General features: G+C 36.1%; 1 protein-coding gene across 1 annotated transcript in view; it reads right to left on the bottom strand.

Moving 5' to 3' along the window:
- Positions 1-24,835, bottom strand: part of LOC126248619 (intermembrane lipid transfer protein VPS13A-like) — a 764,418-nt gene that overhangs the window by 225,143 nt on the left and 514,440 nt on the right. Inside the window, exons 38-39 of the mRNA XM_049949782.1 lie at positions 12,031-12,284; positions 11,152-11,285 (exon numbers count right to left, since the gene is read on the bottom strand). Coding sequence (XP_049805739.1) covers positions 11,152-11,285; positions 12,031-12,284 — 388 coding nt within the window. The remainder of the gene's footprint in view (positions 1-11,151; positions 11,286-12,030; positions 12,285-24,835) is intronic.

The raw sequence follows: 24,835 nt of genomic DNA, 5'->3' as shown, positions 1-24,835 counted from the left end.
AGACACAAGATCACATCAATCTTCAGGCCTCCAACGAAAAACCATCAATTACTGAGAGCAGGTAAAGATGCATTAGGTCTCATAACACCTGGAGTCTATGAAATACCTTTTGAGTCTGGCCAGAAGTACATCGGACAAACAGTGCGCACTGTGGAACAATGCAGGAAAGAACGTGAGAGGTATTATCGCCTACGCTATCCAGAGAAATCTGTGTTAGTAGAGCATGCGTTAGAAAATGGTCACCAAATAAAATTTGACGATACCTCTGTTGTGGCTTGCACTAACGGCTTCTGGGACAGTTTAATAAAGGAAGCTATTGAAATAAAAATTACTGCAAACACCCTGAATAGAGACAGTGGCTTGCAGTTCTGCACTGAGTGGGATCCAGCGATCGCACGGTTGAAGAGGGCCCATTGAACGCCGACTCAAAACATGCCCATATATAGCAATGTCACGGGCACCAGTGACGTCACAGCCAGCAGCTAGCATATATAAGGGCGCATCAACATCCCACTGGCAGTTATAACACCTGACAATGGCCACAGAGTGCTTGCCCGAAAGCTTGTGTAGTTTTAAGCAATTGACGCAGTTGGAAACCCGAGAACATTTTATTCAGAAAATTCTATGTTCATCATAATCCAAATTTGCACGTGGCTAAAATTAGCTTTGATGTAATATGACACACACTTTCAGCTAAACCATAAAATTGCTTGAAATTATCTCTTTTCTTACCTGTCATTTTACTTACATTTACACTGTCAACCTTCATCACCTGATAAGCTTTTTTGCTTTTGACTGCCTTTTTAGAAGTTATTCCAACCATTATTAATTTTTATTGAAAGTCAGAACAACCTCTTATTATCTGAAAAACAATAGCTATTGTGGCGGATAGGTAGCATGAAGTAATTCCACAAATCTTGATAAAAAAGTCTTTTGAAATAATTGAAGTATCTCAGTCAAAATATGAGATTATGGTACCTCAATTCAGACAACCAGTTACACATAAAAGATAATCAGCCACCATAGCTGATGTTACTGATGGTGTGTGCTCAACTCAAGGTAAGCCAGTTCAAATCCTGGTGGTAGAAGAAATTTTCACCACCTATATTTGGCTCGAATGGTGAGGTGAGATAATAACATTAAACTCCTCCTCACCAAACATTGTGCTACTGTCCTGATATAAGATCCAAATTTTTCCATAGTGTCATGGAGTAAGGGCATATGAGCATGGGAGACTACTGATGGTGATCCATCCATCTGGTCATGATGTAAACCCAATGGCCCCTTAGTGCTGTTTGAGAGGAGTAGGGTATATGCTGGGACCAAGTTTCACCCTCCCTTACCTCCCTCTCTCTCTCTCTCTCTCTCTCTCTCTCTGTCTCTCTCTCTCTCTCTCACACACACACACACACGCACACACATTCATAACAGTTGCTTATACTCAACAGACACACTTAACACAGAACTCACATTTCAAAAAGGAAAGAAACCATTGTGTGCAAAGGAAGAAAAATGTTTCCAATTTTACTTGTACCTAAAATATGATGTTTTATTAAATATTAATGAATCAAAACATTGATAGAAATGTATTAATGACTTTTAGAATACTTTGAGTAGACATACCTCAATTTCAGATTTGTACTCTCTTAATCCAATGCAACCATTTGACATAAATAACAGTATTCTGTCAAATTTTTAGCATGGCATTTTTGTACTAGTAGTGATTATTGTATTTGTATGTTTAGCCCTATTGTACTCATGTCAGACCAGTTCAAGAAATATAATATAAACATGATTTGCATATGAACAGAACTGGCAATATATGAGGGACCCAGATTTTTATTTTTCTGCACATTGAAACTGGCTTTCAGCACAGTATGAAATTATGTAAGTGTTTATTTTTCATTTATGCAGTAATTACAAAATATAACAATTTTTGACATCTGTAAGTGAAAATGAGCAAGTTTGTTATTATATGATGTGAACCTACCTCACATAAAAGTATGTACACTGAGTAGCACGAAAAATGCAACATGTGTAATTATCTATTTAATCAAAGCATACCACATTATCCTATTTTTTAGGTGGGGTATGTCATTGACACTGCTTTGGGGGGAAACAACGAAGCTATGATTTTTTGTCACACTTTCCTCAATTGTTTGTTCCTGCACAACCTGAAAAAAAAACATCACTAGTTTAAAGACAATAATGTTATCCTGCTCTAGTAGTACTTATTGCTGAACCTTTCATTGTTCCCCTTTCAGTCACACATCATCATAAGATTTTTCTGTGATTATTGTAATCAGATTCCTGGAGTAAACATGCTGAAATAAGCCATAAAGATGGTACAAATCATGTTGCTTTGATGGAAGATGCTTGAAGTATGCATTACATTGCAGAAGTGTTGAAAACTACACCTTCTACAATTTCTAGATCCATAGCAAAGTACTAGAAGCCACACAAGGAAACCAGCATCCAGTCCACAAAGAGCAACACATAGAAGTGATTACCACTTCTTACAACTTCAAATTCTCTGTAACCATCACATCTCTACAGTTGAAACACAAAATCAACTTTATCAAGTTTGAGTGGTCAAGATTAGTGCAAGAACCACTCACAGCACAACTGGAGAGTACAATAATAATAGCAAGTGTTGTTAACTGGTGAGTAATGATACGGCCTGTGGTCACCTGTTTGTAGAGAGAGGATTTGGAGAAGGCCTGGTGAGAGGCATTCATTTGCTCATTTTCATTCAGGGTGCCTTTTCAGAATGGTTATGATGGTCTGGGCAGGAAACAGTATGACTGCAAGGACAGAGCTGGTCTTTGTGGACTGTTGGAGCATTACAACAAATTGGTATGCGGAGAGAATCCTTTTAGAGCATGTCGTATTTTGCACTATTTATTGGTGCTGGTTTTACACATATACATTACAGCACATGGCCACATGTTGCAAGTATTGTTCAAGACTTCTTGGATGAAGCACACTTTCATATTATGATTCCTCAAGAGGTTATTTCAGCATTAATCAGGAGCATGCCTGAAAGGGTAATACACACTTTTGAAGATGGGAAGAGTAGGGAACAAAAACAGAGGAGCATTACATCTATGAGCTTCCTCAAAATTTGCTTGAAGTATCAAACCATTCATGTTACTTCTGTATCTCTGACTTAATTTGTATATAATCACCGTTTTTCATGTTTAAAAATAGATTTATTTTAGAAATTTAAGTTTTGTGTTTCTTATCAGTAATTGTAACAGATAATTTGATTTACAAGCTGTAGTGGTTCGCCTGCTTTATTTTCTTTGTTTGTTGTCCTTGGTGTCAACATACTGTCTGAAGAAACTGGGGTTGGATGTGCAACTGCTGTCTACCATAAGTGATGTAGCCGACAGATGCACAGTTGCATTTCACAGTCTTTTACTTTCACTTTTCACAACCCCCCCATATACGCATTTATATGGACAGTGCATTATTGTTTAACTTTTGATTAGCCTCATTAATAGTTTGCAGGGGAACATCCACTTACTGCTACAATAGTTTACTGTTGAATGTCTATGTGAAGTAAAAACATACCCACAATGTCCACAGTTATTTCGGAATAATCAGATACATATGGTTTAACACACAGCCTATTGGTGTCGTTCTAACCATCACAGGTTCCTCATCTGAAACTTAGTTGTGGACTGCCTCTCTTGTGACCAAAAACCAGTCCTTATTCATCATCACAATAATAGGTACTGAAACTCATTCGGTAAATAATGTGTACAGTTTGGTTGATACCCTAGCAATGATGCCAACTAGTCGCCATTACAAAAGAAACTACCTCAGCTAAAACTGGGCAGAGTATCAGAGGGTATTGGCAGTAACAGTGGTCGGTCCAACAGTAAGTGTTTCACTGTTTGTTCCTTTTTAATAATATTTTGGTGGCATCACTAATGGTAATCATATTATGATGAATCAGACATATTATTTTATTTGTGCAGGATAAACAAAAAAACATTTATGAAAGTTTTTTGTTTGTTATTTAGACAACAATATACCACCTCTAACACCAAACGAGGCCATGGACCTCCAACTCTGGATGAAATGATATCAACAAAGATAAGTATACCCATAGGACTGATGGATTTGGATATCTACTAATGGATGTTTGATTACATTCCAGAAAATACAGATAGGTTGATATCATCCAGATCATGGTTTTTCCTGTAGCTGCTGGCTTACACTCCTCCCACACTGGTATTTTGGAGCAGAATTCTTCTTTTCCTACTTTGGTTTTCTCTTGATTTGTTTGTAGGGTTCCTTGTGTTGCTTTATTGCACCATTTATTTTTCTACAATTATATGACACTCTTATTAAATTTAATTGATGAAAGGAGAAAAATATAAAAATGTGGCAAATAAAGCAGGTGAAAGGGAATACAAATGTCTAAGAAGTGAGACTTACAGGAAGTCCAAAATGGCTAAGCAGGAATGGCTAGAGGACAAATGTAAGGATTTAGAAGCATATCTCACTCATACTACCTACAAGTAAATTAAAGAGGCCTTTGGAGAAAAGAGAAGCAGCTGTACAAACGTCAAGACCTCAACTGGAAAACCAGTACTAAGCAAAGAAGGGAAGGCAAAAGGTGGAAGGAGTATAAAGAGGGTCTACACCAAGGAGATGAACTTGAAAGCAATTTTATAGAAATGGAAGAGGACATAGTTGAAAGTGTGATGAGAGATACGATACTGTGAGAAAAATCTGATACAGCACTGAAAGACATAAGTCAATAAATAAATAAATAAAAGCCAAGGCCCCAGGAGTATACAACATTCTCTCAGAACTACTGATAGCCTTGGGAGAGCCAGCCATGACAAAACTCTTCCACCTGGTTTCCAAGATGTATGAGACAAGTGAAATACCCTCAAACTTCAAAAAGAATATAATTCAAATTCCAAAGAAAGCAGGTGCTCACAGGTGTGAATATTGCCAAACTATCAGTTTAATAAGTCATAGTTGCAAATACTAACATGAATTATTTACAAAAGCATGTAAAAACTGCGAAAAGCCAACCTTGTGAAAGATCAGTTTGGATTCCAGAAAAATGTATGAAGACATGAGGCAGTACTGACCTATCACTTATCTTAGAAGATAGGTTAAGGAAAGACAAATCTAGTTATAACAACTATAGGCACAGAGAAAGCTTTCAACAATGTTCACTGAAATTATATCTTCGAAATCCTGACAGTAGCAGGGGTAAAATACAGTGAGCAAAAGGCTATTTACAACTTGTACAGAAATCAGATGGCAGTTGTAGGTGTTGAGGGGCTTGAAAGGGAAGCAGTGGTTGAGAAGGGAGTCAGATAAGGTTGCGACCTATAGCCGGCATTCCGGCATTATTCAGTCTGTCAATATGTACATTGCGCATGCAGTAAAGGAAACAAAAAAAAAGTTTGGAGCAGGAAGTAAAGTTCAGGGACAAGAAATAAAAATTTTGAGGTTTGCCCATGACATTGCAATCCTGCCAGAGACAGCAAAGGAATTGGAAGAGCTGCTGAATAGAATGGAAAGTGTCTTGAAAGAAGTATATAGGTGACATCAACAAAAGCAAAATGACGATAATGGAATGTAGTTGAATTAAATCAGGTGATTCTAAGGAAATTAGGTTAGAAAATGAGACACTTAAAGTAGTAGACAAGTTCTGCTCTTTGGGTAGCAAAATAACTGATGATGGCCAGAGTAGTGAGGATACAAAATGTAGACTGGAAATGGCAAGAAAAGTGTTTCTGAGGAAAAGAAATTTGTTAACATCGAGTATGGATTTAAGTGTCAGGAAGTCTTTTCTGAAAGTATTTGTATGGAGTTTAGCCATGAATGGAAATGACATATGGGTGATAAACAGCTTATACAAGATAAGAATAGAAGGTTTTGAAATATGGTGCTACTGAAGAATGCTGAAGATAAGATGGGTAGATCACATAACCAATGAGAAGGTGCTGAACACAATTTGTGATAAAAGAAGTTTGTGGCGCAACATGACTAGAAGAAGGAATCAGTTGGTAGAACACATTCTGACACATCAAGAGATCAATTTGGTATTGGAGGGAAGAGAGAGAGAGTGTGTGTGTGTATGTGTGTGTGTGTGTGTGTGTGGAGGGGGGGGGGGGGAGGGAGGCAAAAATTGTAGAGGGAGAACAAGAAATGAATACAGTAAGCAAATTCAGAAGGATGGAAGTTGTAGTAGTTATTCGGAGATGAAGAGGCTTGCACAGGATAGAGTAGCATCAAACCAGTCTTTGGACTGAAGACTGCAACAACAATGATACCCTTTGATATCTAATTCTGCTGGTAATTAAAATATATTAGTTACCTGAATTTTAAATTTTGCAACAAACTGTTTCACCATAAGCCCTGTGCGTGTCAACTTTTTCCAACATCGCCCCTCTTATGCTGTCTTTTTTATTGTTCTAACTCTGTCTAAATGCATCAAATGTGCAAATGTGTGTGAATTCCTAAGGGACCAAACCGGTGAAGTCATCGTCCCTAGACTTACTGACTACTTAAACTAATTTATGCTAAGAACAACACACACACCCATGCCTGAGGGAGGACTTGAACCTCCAGTCAGAGGGGAAACGCAATCCATGACATGGTACCTCAAATCGTGTGGCCACTCAGAATGGCAATGTCACAAATCTTCTCCTCCTTTTCTGTGATTTTCTTATTTTTGTAATGTAGTTTACAATTCCAAGGAAAATCCTCATTGAATAGCCCGTTCTCCTTCCCAAAGCAGTTGCCTCAATAAAACCACACTCAAAAATTTTCAAAATACACTCCCATTTTAAATAATCTACAGCAACATTTACAAGTGTTACATATGGCTAATGAAATAAAAAACAGTGGGTGTAATGGAATGAAAAACTACATGATGATTTATGAATGTTTCTTTTGTGTAAAATGACAGTCAGTCAGGGTAACATTTTATCGGCCTGAGTGTCTTTGTACCACTTACGACTTTTTTTTTCAGATCGTTGCTGCTTCACATAATCATATTATTTTGAACTAAAGTTAACAGTTTTGGTACCGCTATGATTTCTAGTTAGTTGTCTTTCCAATTTCCTACAAGCTCTTAGGATTGTGATTATCTTTTAGTTGTACTGGTTGTAAAGAGAGTTACTGGTGACAGGGATTTAAGTTGAAAAATGCCAGGTCAACACAAATATCTTGGTATTTCAAAGTCAACCTGCAGTAATGAATTAACACTATTTGTTTTTACTTCTTACTAACACTTGATATCCTTCAGGCACAATCTAAATTTAACCAGAGCATTGGAGACAGGAACATTCTGTTTCTTAAGACTGGTCTAAAATTATCCTGAATGACAGGTACCAGCATTAAAACTGAAATTTTTCTCTAATAAGCCATAGGTAGTATGCATTTTTGCTTTCCAAAGCACTCAGTAACATCACACATAAAATGTTGCAATCTCTGTTGTGATGTGTAATTTAGTTTGTGCCCAGTATTTTTTATTTATTTATTTATTTATTTTTTAACGTAAAAGGTGGTACAAGTTTACCCCAACTGCCTGTAACCCTAGTATGAGAAGAAATCTGCACTTATCACACCATTTTACCTTACTGAATGCAACACTGACATATTTACACTTAGATTATATTTATAAATCTCATTTTTTTTAAAATAGACTGCAGTAATTGTTTATGCCCATAATATTCACAATTATCGCTTGTGCACAGTTTGCCAGCAAAGTGCAAAAATGCTGAACTGACAGAAATCACAGCGGGTATACCTAGTCTACAAACTGACAGCAAACAAACAACTAAGTTGTATTATCATATATTGGAATGCCATCTATTGGATTAGAAGAGAGGATGAGATATGGTGGATTTTTGTTGGCAGTGCTGCAATCAAATACACATTATATTCCACTATCATTAAACAATTATATGTCTCTGAGCTTCTACGGCTCTCAAATGCATCTCAGGTACAACTGGCGCATTAGTCAACTGCACCCAACTTGTTGTGGTGTATTCATACCTGTTGATACATGGATGGATGCATAGTTTCCTCATGCTCTATATCATAGGATATTTGTGTGGATGAACAATAATTCTCACATCCCTATGGGAGGGGAGGGGGGGGGGGGGGGAGAAGCTTGTGGCTTCAAATCAATAAATTGTAAACTGGAAAACAATAAATACAGCAGAACGGCTAAAAAATGAAAATAAGAGAATAAAAAATTCATATTCCGCCATTAAATTTCAATGTATAGTAAGACAGTGGAGGTTATTCCACTACTTAATATGGTCTCATATCATAAAAACCTGCAAAAAATTTGTTCCCGTACAAAATGCGCTCCATGGGAATGACCATTATCACACAGAATTATGTGGGCTGTTCGAAAGAGAATGATCATAATTTCTTTATGGTTAAAATTTTTCAGGCTTAAGCTTTACCTTATTATATCCTGTCAGCTTAACATGTAACAAACCTGATGAACCATTTTCAGTTTTGGCACTCCTGGTCCCTGCCTACTAGAGGTATGCTAGCTCAGACATTTTCAGTATCCATCACTGCATTAATGGAGGTGGCGGGCAATCAGCAATATGCAGCTTTGAAATTCTGCCTTTGTCTCAACAAATCTTGAGCTGACACTTATGCAATGTTACAGGTGGCCTATGGAGAGTCTGTTCTTCCTTACAGCACAACTCAAAAACACGTTAAAATGTTTACATGGGAAGACTATCAATTTCAAAGGAAAGTCGATCCAGCGTTCAAGTTACTGCTCTTATGGAAGAAACTGTCAGTACTGCAGCTGTCTTTGTGAGACAAGATCAACAAATAAAGTTATTAACACAGTCTGAAATAATCGACAAGTTGGTGATAGAAAATTTATGTATGAGATATGCTTATGCACAGTGGGTTGCGAGACTGCAGATTTCCAAATGAAAGAACATTCACATGAAGATTTGTGTGCAGATGAAGTTGATGTCAGAATAAGATCCATAGTCACTTTCAAAGGTAATCACTGATGTTGAAACTTCACTGCATCATTTTGATCCTGAGAGCAAACAGCAAAGGTCTGCGCAGAAATCTCCTTCATTAACAAGTCCAAAAATAACAGAAGTGGCTGTTTCTGCTGGAGAAGTTATGTTCACCTCATTTTTTGATATTCATGGAATGGTTTATCAGTATGTTGTTTCTACACAAACAACAACTAGACAATACTGCAGGGATGTCCTGAAAACTTTACAAAACCATATCAGGTGATAAGGACCACATATCCATAAAACTGGCTGTATGCCGTATAGTTATATTGTACAGCTTCACACTGCAAATGTTGTTACTAAATAGCTAGCAAAAATCAATCTGAAGTGTATCCCTCACCATCTCTGTAGTTCACATTTACCAGTGTGACTTTTTTACATTCCCTAAAATGAAGAAACATCTTTGTGGGTGGCATATCCCATCATCCGAAGCAGTACAGATGATTCTGAAGGATCTTTCAAGATATGGCTTCTAGTATGTCTTAGCAGACTGGCAGAAATGCTGGGATAAGTATATCACATCCAAAGGAGACTGTTTTGATTAGGACCATCAAAATTTTGAGGATGAGGATGATCGTTCTTATACCACATTATTCATTTATTACATATTCTACATTTAGAAATTGCACATGATACCTCATAGATATATGTCAATTCACTCTAATCAGTTCAGTCACCAATTCTTCAAGGTTTTGTCTACATTATTGCATGGAGCATGATCTTCAGACTGCTGACACTGTATATCAATATTTCCTATCTTAAATTGACGACTCATTTATGGTACTTGCAGTCATGTTGCTCAAAATACACATTCTGCATTTAACAATAATTATCTGTTCAAAAATTTTACTTCTTCAAGGATTCTATCACTGCTGTATGCTTTCATCACACTGTACTGCTGCATGAAACCTTCTTTTGCAATGCCTATTACATACCTATTTCACACAAGTCAAATCACAATGAGTTCAGAAGGTTACTCACAGAATGAAATGCATGCACCTACAATTAGTGCGTAACATAGGTTAATTCTGCTACATAAAATAATTGCAACCAATATCAGTGACTTCCCTAAATTAGTTGTGAGGTTGTATTTTTGTGAAACAACCAATAATGTCACAACATGAATAACAATAGTGCAATAAAGAATATACAAGTACATTTTTTCTGTATAGCCATGACATTAGTGCTTCGTCACCATTATCTAAGTATGTGATCAAATATGTATTATTCTTAGGTTAATTTGAGCACCTGTGGTTGGCACTGTCCCTCCAATTTTACTCATTGAGCAGATGAACGGAATGGATGGTGTCTTGAAGGGAGGATATAAGATGAACATCAACAAAAGCAAAACGAAGATAATGGAATGTAGTCGAATTAAGTCGGGTGACGCTGAGGGTATTAGATTAGGAAATGAGACATTTAAAGTAGTAAAGGAGTTTTGCTATTTGGGGAGCAAAATAACTGATGATGGTCGAAGTAGAGAGGATATAAAATGTAGACTGGCAATGGCAAGGAAAGCGTTTCTGAAGAAGAGAAATTTGTTAACATCGAGTATAGATTTAAATGTCAGGAAGTCATTTCTGAAAGTATTTGTATGGAGTGTAGCCATGTATGGAAGTGAAACATGGACGGTAAATAGTTTGGACAAGAAGAGAATAGAAGCTTTCGAAATGTGGTGCTACAGAAGAATGCTGAAGATTAGATGGGTAGATCACATAACTAATGAGGAGGTACTGAATAGCATTGGGGAGAAGAGGAGTTTGTGGTACAACTTGACCAGAAGAAGGGATCGGTTGGTAGGACATGTTCTGAGGCATCAAGGGATCACTAATTTAGTATTGGAGGGCAGCGTGGAGGGTAAAAATCGTAGGGGGAGACCAAGAGATGAATACACTAAGCAGATTCAGAAGGATGTAGGTTGCAGTAGGTACTGGGAGATGAAGAAGCTTGCACAGGATAGAGTAGCATGGAGAGCTGCATCAAACCAGTCTCAGGACTGAAGACCACAACAACAACAACATATAAGTAAGAGATGACATATGCCAGTTTCATGTGAAACACAATAGTATCACTCTCCACATCTGCAATCAAACTCACTTACCTTTCCATATCTGCATCTGATTCATGTTGACTAAAATCCCCAAAGCCTGTGGTTGATGCAGGGCTACTGGGAAGTGAGTCTGATTTATCATAGGCTGCTGTCATCAGTACCTTGTCTTTCCCATCTGGTGTTGTCTGGTAAAAGTGAAAAATTAGTTTATCCATTGTATTCACAAATACTTGCTTCAGAACGTAAACTGTGTCCACTGTCTGACCACATTTCTTCTTTAACACTAGTGTAATTTACAGGCTATGGCTGGACTATGTATTTAGATCGAAACAGAATTAACACAGAGTTTGTTAAGCAAATTATATGTTTCATGATCTTTTATTTTATTAATTTTTCTGCAGTTGGACCTATGTGTCAATGACTATGTCATAATTTAATAACACAACAATTGTGTGCTGCTAGAGCGTCACTATCATTATGCATGTTATTACTGTCATAACTTTTATAAAATAGTTCTGTTCAAACAGAGAAGCAAATATAAATTTTCATTTTGAAAAGCAAATAGACAGTGGAGCATGAGAAGAAAGATTTCCACTGTTTATGTGTATGTACTTGTATACAAATAATTAATTTTATTTTGGCCTTATAATTATGAATGAACAAGTCAGCGTTATTCAATAAAAATATTTTATTGTTCCATCAATGAAAATTTTCAACAGATTTTTTCATTGTGTACACCCTCAACTATTGCAGCAACCATATAAAATCACTTCTTACTACATAATACTTCTTAAACAAAAATCACACAACAGTTACCACTTACAATTGATCATGACACTGGACATATTACATTTCAATTAATACTTACAGATTACTAGTAAATCTCTTTTTATTTATTAAATGTCTTACTATACTGTTTTAGGCACCCACCTCTGTCTTTGTTACCAACTGCACAGTTGATTTGGGACCCAAGTAGTTATATAAAGTGAGTGGACCTTCTAGTTCAAATAGTCTTCCATTAGACATTGATGATGGACTATGGGTGAATGCTTCCAAAAGATTGTGAAGGATCTCAATAGAAGATGGTGTCAAGAGAACTTCAAAATGTTCATTTGTATCAATCATAATGTATGTTGCAAACCGATCTGGTGACTCAGTTTCCAGACCTGAATCAATTGAATCATCTGCAACAATAAAAAAATCAGAATATATGCATAATTTATCTGAACACTTAAAGTTCAAGTAATGAATAAGAGAGAAAGAAAACAAGTTAACTGAATCATAGCCCCATAGGTGACTGTATATGGAGGACATGATGATACAGTCAAATGGAGTGATTTCAGAGATTGAGGGGATTTTTGACAGTATGGTTTATTTGCTCTTTTCCACAGCATAGCAATTAACTGCTGCTCATTTTCATTTCCATATGGCAGTTATTTTAAGTGTGATATTGTATTTATCACTTTCTGGGTCTTTTATTTTGGGTCAATTGTTAATATAGGTAAATATCTAATGAACAGTTTCATTGTTGAAAGTTCACACAGTATCATCAAGTGGCAACTTTCTATTGTTGTGGCCTGTGGAAGAGTATTATAACTGCAACCGTCAGTGAGCTCAGTAGCCTACACCACTGAGACAATTCCTGTAAAAGTTTGTTGAGTTTTTCACGTACAGTTATAAAATAACAATGGTTTTTACAAAATTGTGTACTGTGTGGGGTGATTTCGGACAATGCTGGGAATGCATAAAAGCAGGAAAGGCATTACAGGATGGTGTAATTATGAGCCACAACTTTTTTATAAAGCTGTTCATGATATTCAGTGGGGCAAATTATCTAATAGGAAAGCATGTGATTTGTATGGTATACTGATCGACCCTATAAAATAAGGTGTGTGAACTATATCCAGAAACTTAGGAGGACAACCAATACTAAATGAGAAAGAAGAAGGAATGTTGAAGCAAGGTATCTTCCAGGCTGCACACTGCATATTTAATGAAAGGCTATCTTGATAAATCTGTCCAAAAAGATAAGATCGTTTCTAAAAATTGACCAGGAGAGAAATGGCTGCACTTATTTTTCAAGTGCCATTCAGAAGACACCTCCATGCTCTTAAGTAAGAATATGAAAAAAGCTAAAACAGAAGTGAACAAAGAGACAGTTAAGATATATTTCTTCAATATCAAAGCCAATGTTGGAAAATCTCCTGCCTACCAACTTAATTAACTATTATAAAACGAATACGGATGATCAATGCAAGCAGCAGACAATTACAAAATGATGGAGTACGAATGCTGAAAAGGTGATGGAGTCATCAAAATCTAGTGTTTCGATAATGATAGCAACAAGTGCTGATATTGCTTCCTCCTTATGTTCTTTACACCTCCTTATGTCCTTTATAGTTCTGAGCATATGTGGGGCACGTGGAAAGAAAGTGACCTTCATGATACAAATTTCAGTAGGAATATGAGTGGATGGTTGGTTCTACTGACATCTGAAGACTGATTTCTTACAGTCACTTGCGCTCTTTGGAGAAGCAAAATGGGCTTACAGTGGCGATTGGGGACAACTTATACAGTCATGTTTCTTTATATGTTATCGAAGAGTGTGAGTGGAACAATATTTCAAGAAGTGCACTTGTGGGACCATTTCCAAATGCTTTTCCATTTCTCCTTAAGCAGACACTTACTAAGATCCCAGAAAATTCTACTGAAAACATAAAGAGTGTATTTCACCCCAAAAGCCTAATCCCATTTAATCCAGATCATATCTTATAGAAATTGCCTAATAATGAGGAGGCAAAGCAACACAGTTTTGAATAAATGCTTAAAGAAGTTTATTATCCTCCAAATAAGCCTGGTAGTTACGACCACTGGAAACAAGACATTCCTTCTGGGATATCAATTATGGGCTGTGACTTCCAAGAAAATGAAAACAGTACAAGAACAAGTATAGTGCTTCTAGCAGTAGCAAAAGTGAAAACAACCCATCATCCAACAAAGTTTTACTGCTGAAAGAAGAGGCTTTTCTTGTTGGAGATTATAAATAGCCAGGCAGAATGTCGGAGTGCCCACAAATAGTGGTGCAACAGAAGCGTATGTGAAATTTTTGTGTCCACAAAGGAACTGTAGAAACATGTATATGTTTCCTAATGTCCCTGATGAAGACACAACACAAGAAAGATGAAGTTTTGTGAGTACTTCCTACATCCACTTGGGAACAGAGGGATCTTTATTTTTGGAGAAGATGTGCTTTGGACTTGTAGACCATCATAAATAAATGGACAATTTTGGAATGGTCTGCAACTTAATTTTGAATGTTGAGAAAGAAAACTGATTTTGATCTTTTCATAGCATTACTTTGTTTTGTTTCCGTCTCTAATATTTCAATTTACAACTTTAAAAATTTGCAAATTTAATTTGTTGGAAAATAAATATTAACTTTTAATGTACAAAATTAATTATCTCAATCCTTATCAGTTATTTATAATGATGCACAACCTTAACATGTGTTAAAAGTCATTAAAATTGCATAGGAAGAATGTATAATTAAAAAAAGGAAAAAAACCATCAATTTTTGTCTGAATATACTTTAGAATATACTTTAGATCTGACCTCTTTGAGGATGTCCACATTAAACTGATATCAGTGACCAGAACGCAGTTGTGATGACAATGATTACCAAAGTACAAAGGACAATTAAAACAAGCAGAAAGATATATACGTTAAGTAAACTAGATACAAAATCAGTAATGTCTTAACTCAGTGAGAAACCTTAAACTTTCAGCATGGGTCAGGAGCATGTACAGAAACTGTGACCCCAGTTTAAAAGAATAGTTGACAACACACTGGATAGATATGTACTCAGTAGAACAATTCATATTAAGAGGGAACTTTCATGGTATACAGTCACTGTAAAGAAACTTCTAAGGAAAGAGAGACTGCTGCATAATAGGTGTAAAACAAAGTGTAGGGCTACAGATAGAAAGATGCTGAATAAAATGTGTTTGGCTATCAAGAGAGCAATGTGTGATGCATTCCATAATTACCATAGCAGAATATTGTCAAATGGCCTTTCACAAAATCCAAAGAAATACTGGTCATATGCAAAGGCTATTAGTGGTACCAAAGTTAGTGTCCAGTCCCTAGAAAATGAGACAGGAACTGAAATTGAGGGTAGCAAAGAAAAGCTAAAATACTTAATTCTGTTTTCAAATTTCCTTCACAAAGGAAAACCTAGGAGACTTGCCCCAATTTAATCCTTGTACCACTGGAAAGATGAATGAAATAAGAATTAGTGTCAATGATGTTGTGAAACAGCTGAAATCATTAAAACTGAATAAAGCTCCAGGGGCCAATGGAACCCCTTTCACGTTCTATACTGAATTTGTGGCCGAGTTAGTCCCTCTTCTTGCTATAATCTTTTGTAGATCCCTCAAACAGAAACCCATGCCCAGTTCTTGGAAAAAGCCGCAGATCACACCCGTCTACAAGATGGGTAGTAGAAGTGGTCCACAAAACTACTATCCAACATCCTTGACATCAATTTGCTGCAGAATCTTAGAAGATATTCTGAGCTTAAACATAATGAGGTATCTTGAACAGAATGACCTCTCAATGCCAACCAGCATCCTTTTCAAAAATACTGATTATGTGAAACCCAGCTCGCATTTTTCTCACATGACATACTGAAAGCTTTGGATCAAGGCAACTAGGTAGATGCAGTGTTTCTTGATTTCCAAAAAGCATTTGACTCAGTACTGCACCTATGCCTATTGTCAAAAGTATTATCATATGGGGTATCAAGCGAAATATGTGACTGGACTGAGAATGTTTTGGTAGGGAGGAGACAGCATGTTATCTTGGATGGAGAGTCATCGTCAGATGTAGATGTAAATTTGGGTGTGCCCCAGGGAAGTGTGTTGGGACCCTTGCTGTTCATGTTGTATATTAATGACTTTGCAGACAGTGTTAATAGTAAAATCAGGCTTTTTGCAGATTATGCAGTTATCTGTAATGAAGTAATGCAGTATATTGAGAGAAGCTGCATAAACTTTTAAGTCAGATTTGATAAGATTTCAACATGGTGCTGAGCTTGTAAACTTGCTCTAAATGTTCAAAAATGTAAAATTCTGCGCTTCACAAAACAGAAATGTGTAGTATCTGACTATAATATCTATGAGTCACTGTTGGAATTGGCAAGTTATACAAATACCTGGTTGTAGCACTTCGTAGGGATATGAAATGGAATGAACACATAGGTTCAGTCATGAGTAAAGCAAGTGGTAGACTTTGGTTTATTGGTAGAATACTGGGGAAGCTCAATCAGTCTACTAAAGAGACTGCTTACAATTCACTCGTGTGACTCATCTTAGAATAGTGCACAAGTGTGTGGGGATGATACCAGATAGGACTAACAGGGGATATTGAACATATGCAAAGAAGGGCAGCACGAATGGTCACATGATTATTTAATCCAGGGAAGAGTGTCACTGATGTACTGAAGGAACAGAAATGGCAGACTCTTGAAGACAGACATAAAATATCCTGGGATAGTCTATTAACAAAATTTAAAGAACTGGTTTTAAATGATTACTCTAGTGATGTACTACAATCCCCTATATGTCACTCAAACAGGGATCGTGAGGATAAGATTAGAATAATTACTGCATGCACAGAGGCATTGAAACAATCATTCTTCCTGCACTCCATAAGTGAATGGAACAGGAAGAAACCCTAATAACTAGTACAATGGGACGTAAACTCTGCCATGTACCTCACGGTGGTTTGCAGAATGGAGATGTAGATGTAACTTTGGACAGAGATTTCAAAAACATATGTGTCCAAAATCTCCCAAATCCATAGGGTGATTTTGGACACTATTTGTCTATCTAAGGCAAATATAGGTACACACAGATTTTTTATTTTTAGGATATTTTTTTATACCCTACCACACACATAAAATACAATGCAATCTAACAAAAGCTATGCAAGATATGGTGAAAATAACGACAAAACTGTCCAAAATCACTCTGTTCGGTGGTACTTTAAAACAGTAAATAATGGAGTCATGCTGCAAGTTCTATTTTGAGAACACAGTACAAGCACCCCACACTCCTTATCTTTCTAGTACTCTTTTTTATTTTCTTTTTAATAGGAAGGTAACTAAAACATGGTGCAAGCTTTTAGAGTTCAGTGGGCTGCACATCAGTTGCACATTCTATTCATGTAAATCAGGGTCAGCCATAGCATGTAAAAAAGCATGTGAGTGATGTGTGGACCATTTGCAGGCTGAGGCTCCAACTGTATGGGCTTTACTCAGTACCCCTCAGAAGTACTCGTTACAGTGCAACATTTATTCAGCATTGTGGCAAGGCGTTCTTTGGTTGCATGACATTGTTCAATTCGGCAGAATCATGGTGTCAGTGCTGTTTAACTTTTCCAGTTTGTTTATGGCATAAAATATGTTACCAGATCCAGTGAGTGTTTCCACAGATTAGATTAGATTAGTACTTGTTCCATAGATCATGAATACGACACTTCGTAATGATGTGGAACGTGTCAGGTTAATAAAAGGTGTCTATACAAGATATTACATTACACAAAATATTAAATGACACTTAATTTTTTTTTTTTTTTTGGTGGGTGTTGGGTAAATTATATCCAAACATTCATCTAATGAGTAGAAGGAGTTGCCATTCAGAAATTCTTACAATTTCCTTTTAAATGCTATATGGCTATCTGTCAGACTTCTGATGCTATTAGATAAGTGACCAAAGACTTTCGTGGCAGCATAATTTACCCCATTCTGAGCCAAAGTTAGATTTAGCCTTGAGTAGTGAAGATCATCCTTTCTCCTAGTGTTGTAGCCATGTACACTGCTATTACTTTTGAATTCGTTTGGATTGTTAAAAACAAATTTCATAAGTGAATATATATACTGTGAGACTACAGTGAAGATCTCTAGCTCTTTAAATAAGTGTCTGCAGGATGATCTTGGATGAGCTCCAGCAATTATTCTGATTACACGCTTTTGTGCAATGAACACTCTTTTACTCAATGATGAGCTACCCCCAGAATATGATACCATTCGAAAATAGGCATGGTAAGCTAATTTACTGAGGTGTGTATTGCCAAAATTTGCAATGACCCTATTAACATAAGTAGCTGAACTCAAACGTTTCAGCAGATCTTCATTGTGTTTTTTTCCAGTTTGACACCGCATCAGTGCATACACCTAGAAATTTTGAATATTCTACCTTAGCTACCGATTTCTGATCGAAGCCTATATTTATTAATGGAGACATTCCATTTACTGTGTGGAACTGTATGTACTGTGTTTTGTCAAAGTTTAATGAGAGCCCATTTGCAGAGAACCACTTAATGATTTTCTGAAAAACATCATTTACAATTTCATTCTTGTCTGTTGGGCATAATACCTATACTTTTATCATCGGCAAAAAGTACCAGCTTTGCATCTTCGTAAATACAGAATGACAAGTCATTAATATATATTAAGAACAGCAGAGGACCCAAGACTGAACCTTGTGGCACCCCATTCTTGATTATTCCCCAGTTTGAGAAATCACCAGTTTTTTTGCATATTATGTGAACTGCTTATTTCAACTTTCTGCACTCTTCCAGTTAGGTATGATTTAAAAATTTGAGCACTGTCCCATTCATATCACAGTACTTGAGTTTATCTAGAAGTATTCCATGATTTACACAATCAAAAGCCTTTGAGAGATCACAAAAAATCCCAACGGGTGACTTACAGTTACTCAGAGCATTTAATATTTCATTAGTGAAAGTACATATAGCATTTTTTGTTGAAAAACCTTTCTGGAAACCAAACTGACATTTTGTTAAAACTTTATTTTTACAGAGGTGTTAAGCTACTGTACAATACATTATTTTTTCAAGAATTTTGGATCAGAGAGTCAGAAGAGAGATTGGGCGGTAGTTGTTGACATCAAATATACCCCCTTTTTTATGCAGTGGTTTAACAATGGCATACTTCAGTCTATCTTGGAAAATACACTGCTTCAGAGAGCTATTACATATGTGGCTAAGAATCCCACTTATTTCTTGGGAACAACCTTTTATTATCCTGCTGGAAATGCCATCAATTCCATGTGAGCTTTTATTCTTGAGAGAGTTTATTATCTTCCTAATTTCAGAAGGAGAGTTGGGTGGAATTTCAATTGTATCAAATTGTGTGGGTAAGGCCTCTTCCATTTACTGCCTTGCTTCTTCTAATGAACATTTAGATCCTATTTTCTCTACAACATTTAAAAATTATTATTCAAAATATTTTCGACTTCCGGCTTGTTGTTTGTCAAGTTTCCATTCACTTTGATGGTAATACCATCATCTTGTACTCTTGGTTGCCCTGTCTCCCTTGTAATAATATTCCAAATTGTTTTGATTTTGTTATCAGAGGCATTAATCTCAGACATGATGCACATGCTTCTGGACTTTTTAATAACCTTTCTTAATAGAGCACAGCAGTTTTTATAATATTTGGCTGTTTCTGGGTCATTACTCTTTCTTGTTGTTAGATACAGTGCCCTCTTGTGGTTACAAGATATTTTTATTCCTTTAGTAAGCCAAGGTTTTTTGCATGGTTTCTTATAATTAGAAAGAAACAGTCTAGCAATCTATCAACAGCAGCTTATAATGATGAATGGCAATGACAGAAGACAAAGATACAAATTCTGAATATCTATTATATCATATACAATCACATAACTGACGGATGCCACAAATTTGCTATGGAACAAAATTACAACACCAAGACGGAAAAATTTAAAGATTTAGTTGACAATGAAAGACAAAAAATTACAAAGACTGACAGATGGGATTCATTATACTGCACATCAAGAAGTATCTTGTGTTAAATTTTAAGGTATGCAGCACATGATGAAATTGGTGGAACAAACAGTAAATTTTCTGATGTCGCATGTATTATTCCACTTTCAGTTGCAGCAGTTTTTGATGGAATTGGACAAGGAGTATGGAAACTATATATTACTGCAAAAAGGCTTTGATTAAGTCAAGGGGAATGCCTGCCATGACTTCTTGATCTCAAATTAACTCTTGTTGAATTTATGTAGGTGAAAGGGGAACAGGAATGAAAATTAGAACATCTGGAATGGATTGCTGACTTTGCATTGTAAATGGACTTGCTGTACATTGCCCATAGTGAAACAGCTTATGCCTGATTTGATGGGGATGCATTTAAAAAGGAAATTGCATCACAGAAGAAACAAATTCTGAGGAAAAAAAACCAGCATCCATTTTCCAAACTTGCAGGCATCCAAGAAAACACAAGGTTTCAAGAAATCATTGTGGTCTTGAAAGAACTGCAAGACAGTTTTCTAAAGATTTTGAGCAGTTGCCAATCTTACAACTGTTTTTGAGATATTTTTGAGATCATTTTCCATTTCAGTCAAAAGCACCCCTCTGCATGTGCAGATGGAACTGATTGATTTGTGATGTAATTCCCATTTGAAAGACAAATTCTTTTATATTAAAATTGTACAGAAGGTCTCTGTTACTTTCCTTGGGAATATTTTCCATGTTTCCATAATGAGATTATAAATGTATTAAAATATTTCTATCAACATGCATATGTCAAGGGCTTTTTTTATTATAAAATTAAATAAGTCAAAATTATGTAGCAACCTGAGTGCAAAAATCTGATATTTTCTGTCTCCCTCCATATACTGACAGTTTGTACCAGATAAAAATAATATTATATCTTTAGCATAGCAAAAATAATTAAATACTATTGAAAATCTGTTTTGTTTATGATTTATGTTGTTGAGGAATATTAAATCAAGCCATATACAATGTGACTGTATGGTCATTTAAGCGAGGCAGTTTTGCAGTTTCCTCCTCTTAATCCTCCTCTAGTTGAGACAACCTGGCATGGTTGTCGGGGAGACTGCTAAGGTACCTAAGCAGGAGCATTGCTTGCATGCTGAATTCTTGGGTGTACCTGATGTTAATAGCTCCTCAGGTAGCCTCAAGGAGTACGATTACTTTCCAGATAATTTTAAAATGGAAAAGCCAGATGCGCTTATTAAGGATCTAACACTGAGCATGTGCATCACCAGCCAACAACATTAACAACTAAGGATTAAACTACTGAGCTAGTTCCTACTGACTGTAGAATGACCTGATATAGAAGCATTCCAGAGCATCATGAGAGGTAATGTAATATTCACTTTTTTCAGATAAGAGCATGGAGATATTATATCATCTTTTTGGTACACTATAACTTTCAAACATTATATGGACTTCAGTATAATGATTTGTTTAAGGCTATCATACTTTGGTGTGTAAAACTTAAGGTCAGAACTAAGTCTCACATGATGTGTCACTGCCATGTAATGTAGCTTGAAGAAACTTTGATCATACATAGAAAGAACTTCTACAGTATAGTACAGAAAGTAGCTGAAAGAAATATGCAAACAGATGAACAGACATGAGCCTTATATTCAGTGTCAATAATTACATTCAAGTCACCAAAATTTATTATGGTTCTGTGGACATTACAAATGGCTGGAGAGATTGAATAATGGGTGTGATCACCATGGATGACATGCTCGGCAACACACTCCCATGCTGGTCACAAGGTTGGTAAGAAGTTCTTAGTGTAAGGCATTCCACTCCTCCACCAGCTCAGTCAACAACTCCTGGATGGTCATTGGTGCATGTGCACAAACTGTAATATGTTTCCCAGAAATCTTGCAAACATACTCAATGGAATTTAAGTCTGGGGAGCAAGCAGGTCAGTCCATTCACTGAAAATTACCTCACTCCAACTGTCCTTCCACCAGCACTATTGAATGCAATCACAAATTGTCATCCATAAAAATGAAGTCAGGGGAACATGTACCCATGAAAAGACACGCATGGGAACGGGTACAGTGTTACAGTTAAAATGACCAGTGGGTGTATCGTTTTCAAAGATTTGGAGGTCAGAATACCAATGCAATATATGCCTCCCCACACCATTACACCTGAACCATGAAAATGATCACTTTTAACATTGTTCTTGGGTGCAATAAATGTTCCACGTCCCTCCATATAGCAGTGTATCCAAAATTACTACCTAGACTGAATTTGCTCTCATCTGACAAGAGCATACAACCCCACTGTAGGCACTATCACAAACAGTGGTGCCAATGTGTGGGTAAACACAATGTACTGGTTGTCAGGTAAAATGATGGCCCCATGCAGTCACAATGCCACTGTGAGTTTGTGAGGTAATTCTGGATGTACCCCCATATGATGAGACAAGAGAAGACATAAAGTGGACAGGTACCTTGTCAAATATGATACTTTTGGTGGTCCAGATGTGATGGTGTGCAAAGGAATAATGTTGCATGATCACCTCCAAATCTTTGAATGTGTACACACACCAGTCAACGTTACTGTGACACTGTACTCCTAACCCACATGCATTTTCTCAGGAGTACATTCAGCTGGGATTGGATGTCTCTCATGAATGTCATAGTTCAGAAAATGCAGAAGACTGTTTGTAGCTCCAACATTCTGAAGAGACTAAAGTTATCTGTAGACAAATATTTCACCAAGTCGATTGCAAAATCAGAAACACAGAGAAAATCAGAAATACTTGTATGACACCTGACCCTACATAAAAGAGGTCCCCTTCCAGGTACAGCAAGGAATGCTGTATGTTGATCTTATGCCTCTTCATACTGCACACAAATGATGCCAATAGCCAAGATGACACTGTGGTTTGTCAGTATCAATTGGCTTGTCTGACACTAGAAAGATGGAGTTACCATGATGTAATGTGCATGTTGTATCAAACCAATATTAAGGATTATTGAATGAAGTAAATATCACAGTACCACTTTCAGTTGCGTAGAATCAGTTCCAATCTTGGTTGTAAAGTACATGATTCATGGTCTTTATGTAAGTAAGATATATACTGATGTATTTTTGAGCTATACACTTTCTGTCTTGGCTTATAAATTTTAAAACTATTTTTGTGGGCTATGATGTGCAAACATAGATCCACGAAAATATGGTCATATTATTGACTTCACTTTAAAAGTAATTGGAAAAGTAATTCAGCAGAGAACATGTATCTGTAAAAGATGTAAATTGCTTTCACATCATTCATACAATTTGTAACAAATGCCGTGAGTACTCAGAAAATTTCAAAATTTATATAAGTTATGCAACTTTACCATAAGCTATTTCATTTAGTAAAAAAATGGAATTTTGTCAAATTTAAACAAATGTTTTTCATGTCGAATATTTTTGAAGTTCTGATTTTTAACTCAGGACTACATTGAATATCTTTTATATTTATTTTAATTCTCAAATTTTCTAACCATTTTTACTTTGTTTTTCACCAATTTTAAAACTGGATATCATTACCATAATTAATTTGATAAAGAAATTTCTAGACTATTCTAGTGGCAAAGCTATGTTATAAATATTACCACGTGTACACCAAGGAGTTAGTTCGTATGTTACATTGGAATGAGACACATCATAGTTGACATGTGTCTATAAGCAGTTTGCACTTAGCATGTGTTTTCATTTATCTGAAATTCCACATGAATAAAGTTCTTTGTGTGGATGAAAGCATGTTGTGGTTAAAATTACAGTTTTGATACAACTTTCAAAACTTATGAAGACAAAAAAGGGTGAAGTTTTTTACTGTGACAACTGTTTCTGAAATACAACTGATACAGGGCAATGAGGCATGTGAAATAAATCAAAAAATGACTATTCAACAATAGTGTCTTTTCTTTCTATACTGATATGAGTGACTTTTCATACAGCCTAGACAATGACTGCCACATTTCATTGGAAACATAAAAAGATGAGTATCTACTTTGGTTTACTAATTACTAGGTCATTTATAAATGACTCCTTTCTGAGAATTCTGTACACACTAAACAGAAAAAGACCAATAGCTAAAAAGTTCATGGTATTCTGAAACAAGTAAATCTTCATTATATTAAATAAGCGTGGGTCATTTCCATGTGTAGAAGAAACCCAAAGCATTATTTAAGTACAGTATAACTGATGAACCATGGAAGCTGTTTATACTGATGCCAATATGAAATGATAAATGACCACTCATGTGAATCGTATAAAATGGAAAGTAAATGATACTCTATCTCATTCAGTGAATTATGACAATCCCTAATAAGGATTGGTGGATACAAGGGCTACATGTTATGCAAAACACTGTTTTTGCATAACAGTTGGACTTTATCTCCAATAATTTTACCTGCAAATGTGGCAAATACAAGAGCAGCATATCTAAATGATGAATAACTCTAACTAGAAGATCACATAAATTCATGTTCTTGGCTGATGTACATCTGTCGGATAATGCAAAAACTCAATAAGGTGAACTGGAATCAAGATTGATGTCAAGAGTTTTTCAGAAAATCTCTATTTCTTGTAGTGGAAGATATAAGAAAAAGATTGTAATCAGGAATTCTGAGAAAGTGCCTCAGTGATGGTTACAAAATTGCAATGATGTCATGGTCTTGGCAGTAGAACTGATTGATTGATTTGATACATGGAACAAAATTTTCATTATTTTAATATAACCACAAAGTGGAGGCTGTAACGGCACATGCTTCTCTAGCATTTACTTTTCCTCTATAGTAGTTGTTTTCAAATTTTGGACAGGTCAATATTATCTCCATTGCTTTTCTGAAACCTGTCAACA

The sequence above is a fragment of the Schistocerca nitens genome, chromosome 3 (genome assembly GCF_023898315.1).
Source record: "Schistocerca nitens isolate TAMUIC-IGC-003100 chromosome 3, iqSchNite1.1, whole genome shotgun sequence".
NCBI classification, from domain to species: Eukaryota; Metazoa; Arthropoda; class Insecta; order Orthoptera; family Acrididae; genus Schistocerca; species Schistocerca nitens.
Note: the sequence above shows the minus strand (reverse complement) of the source record. Positions and strands in the feature narration are given on the sequence as shown.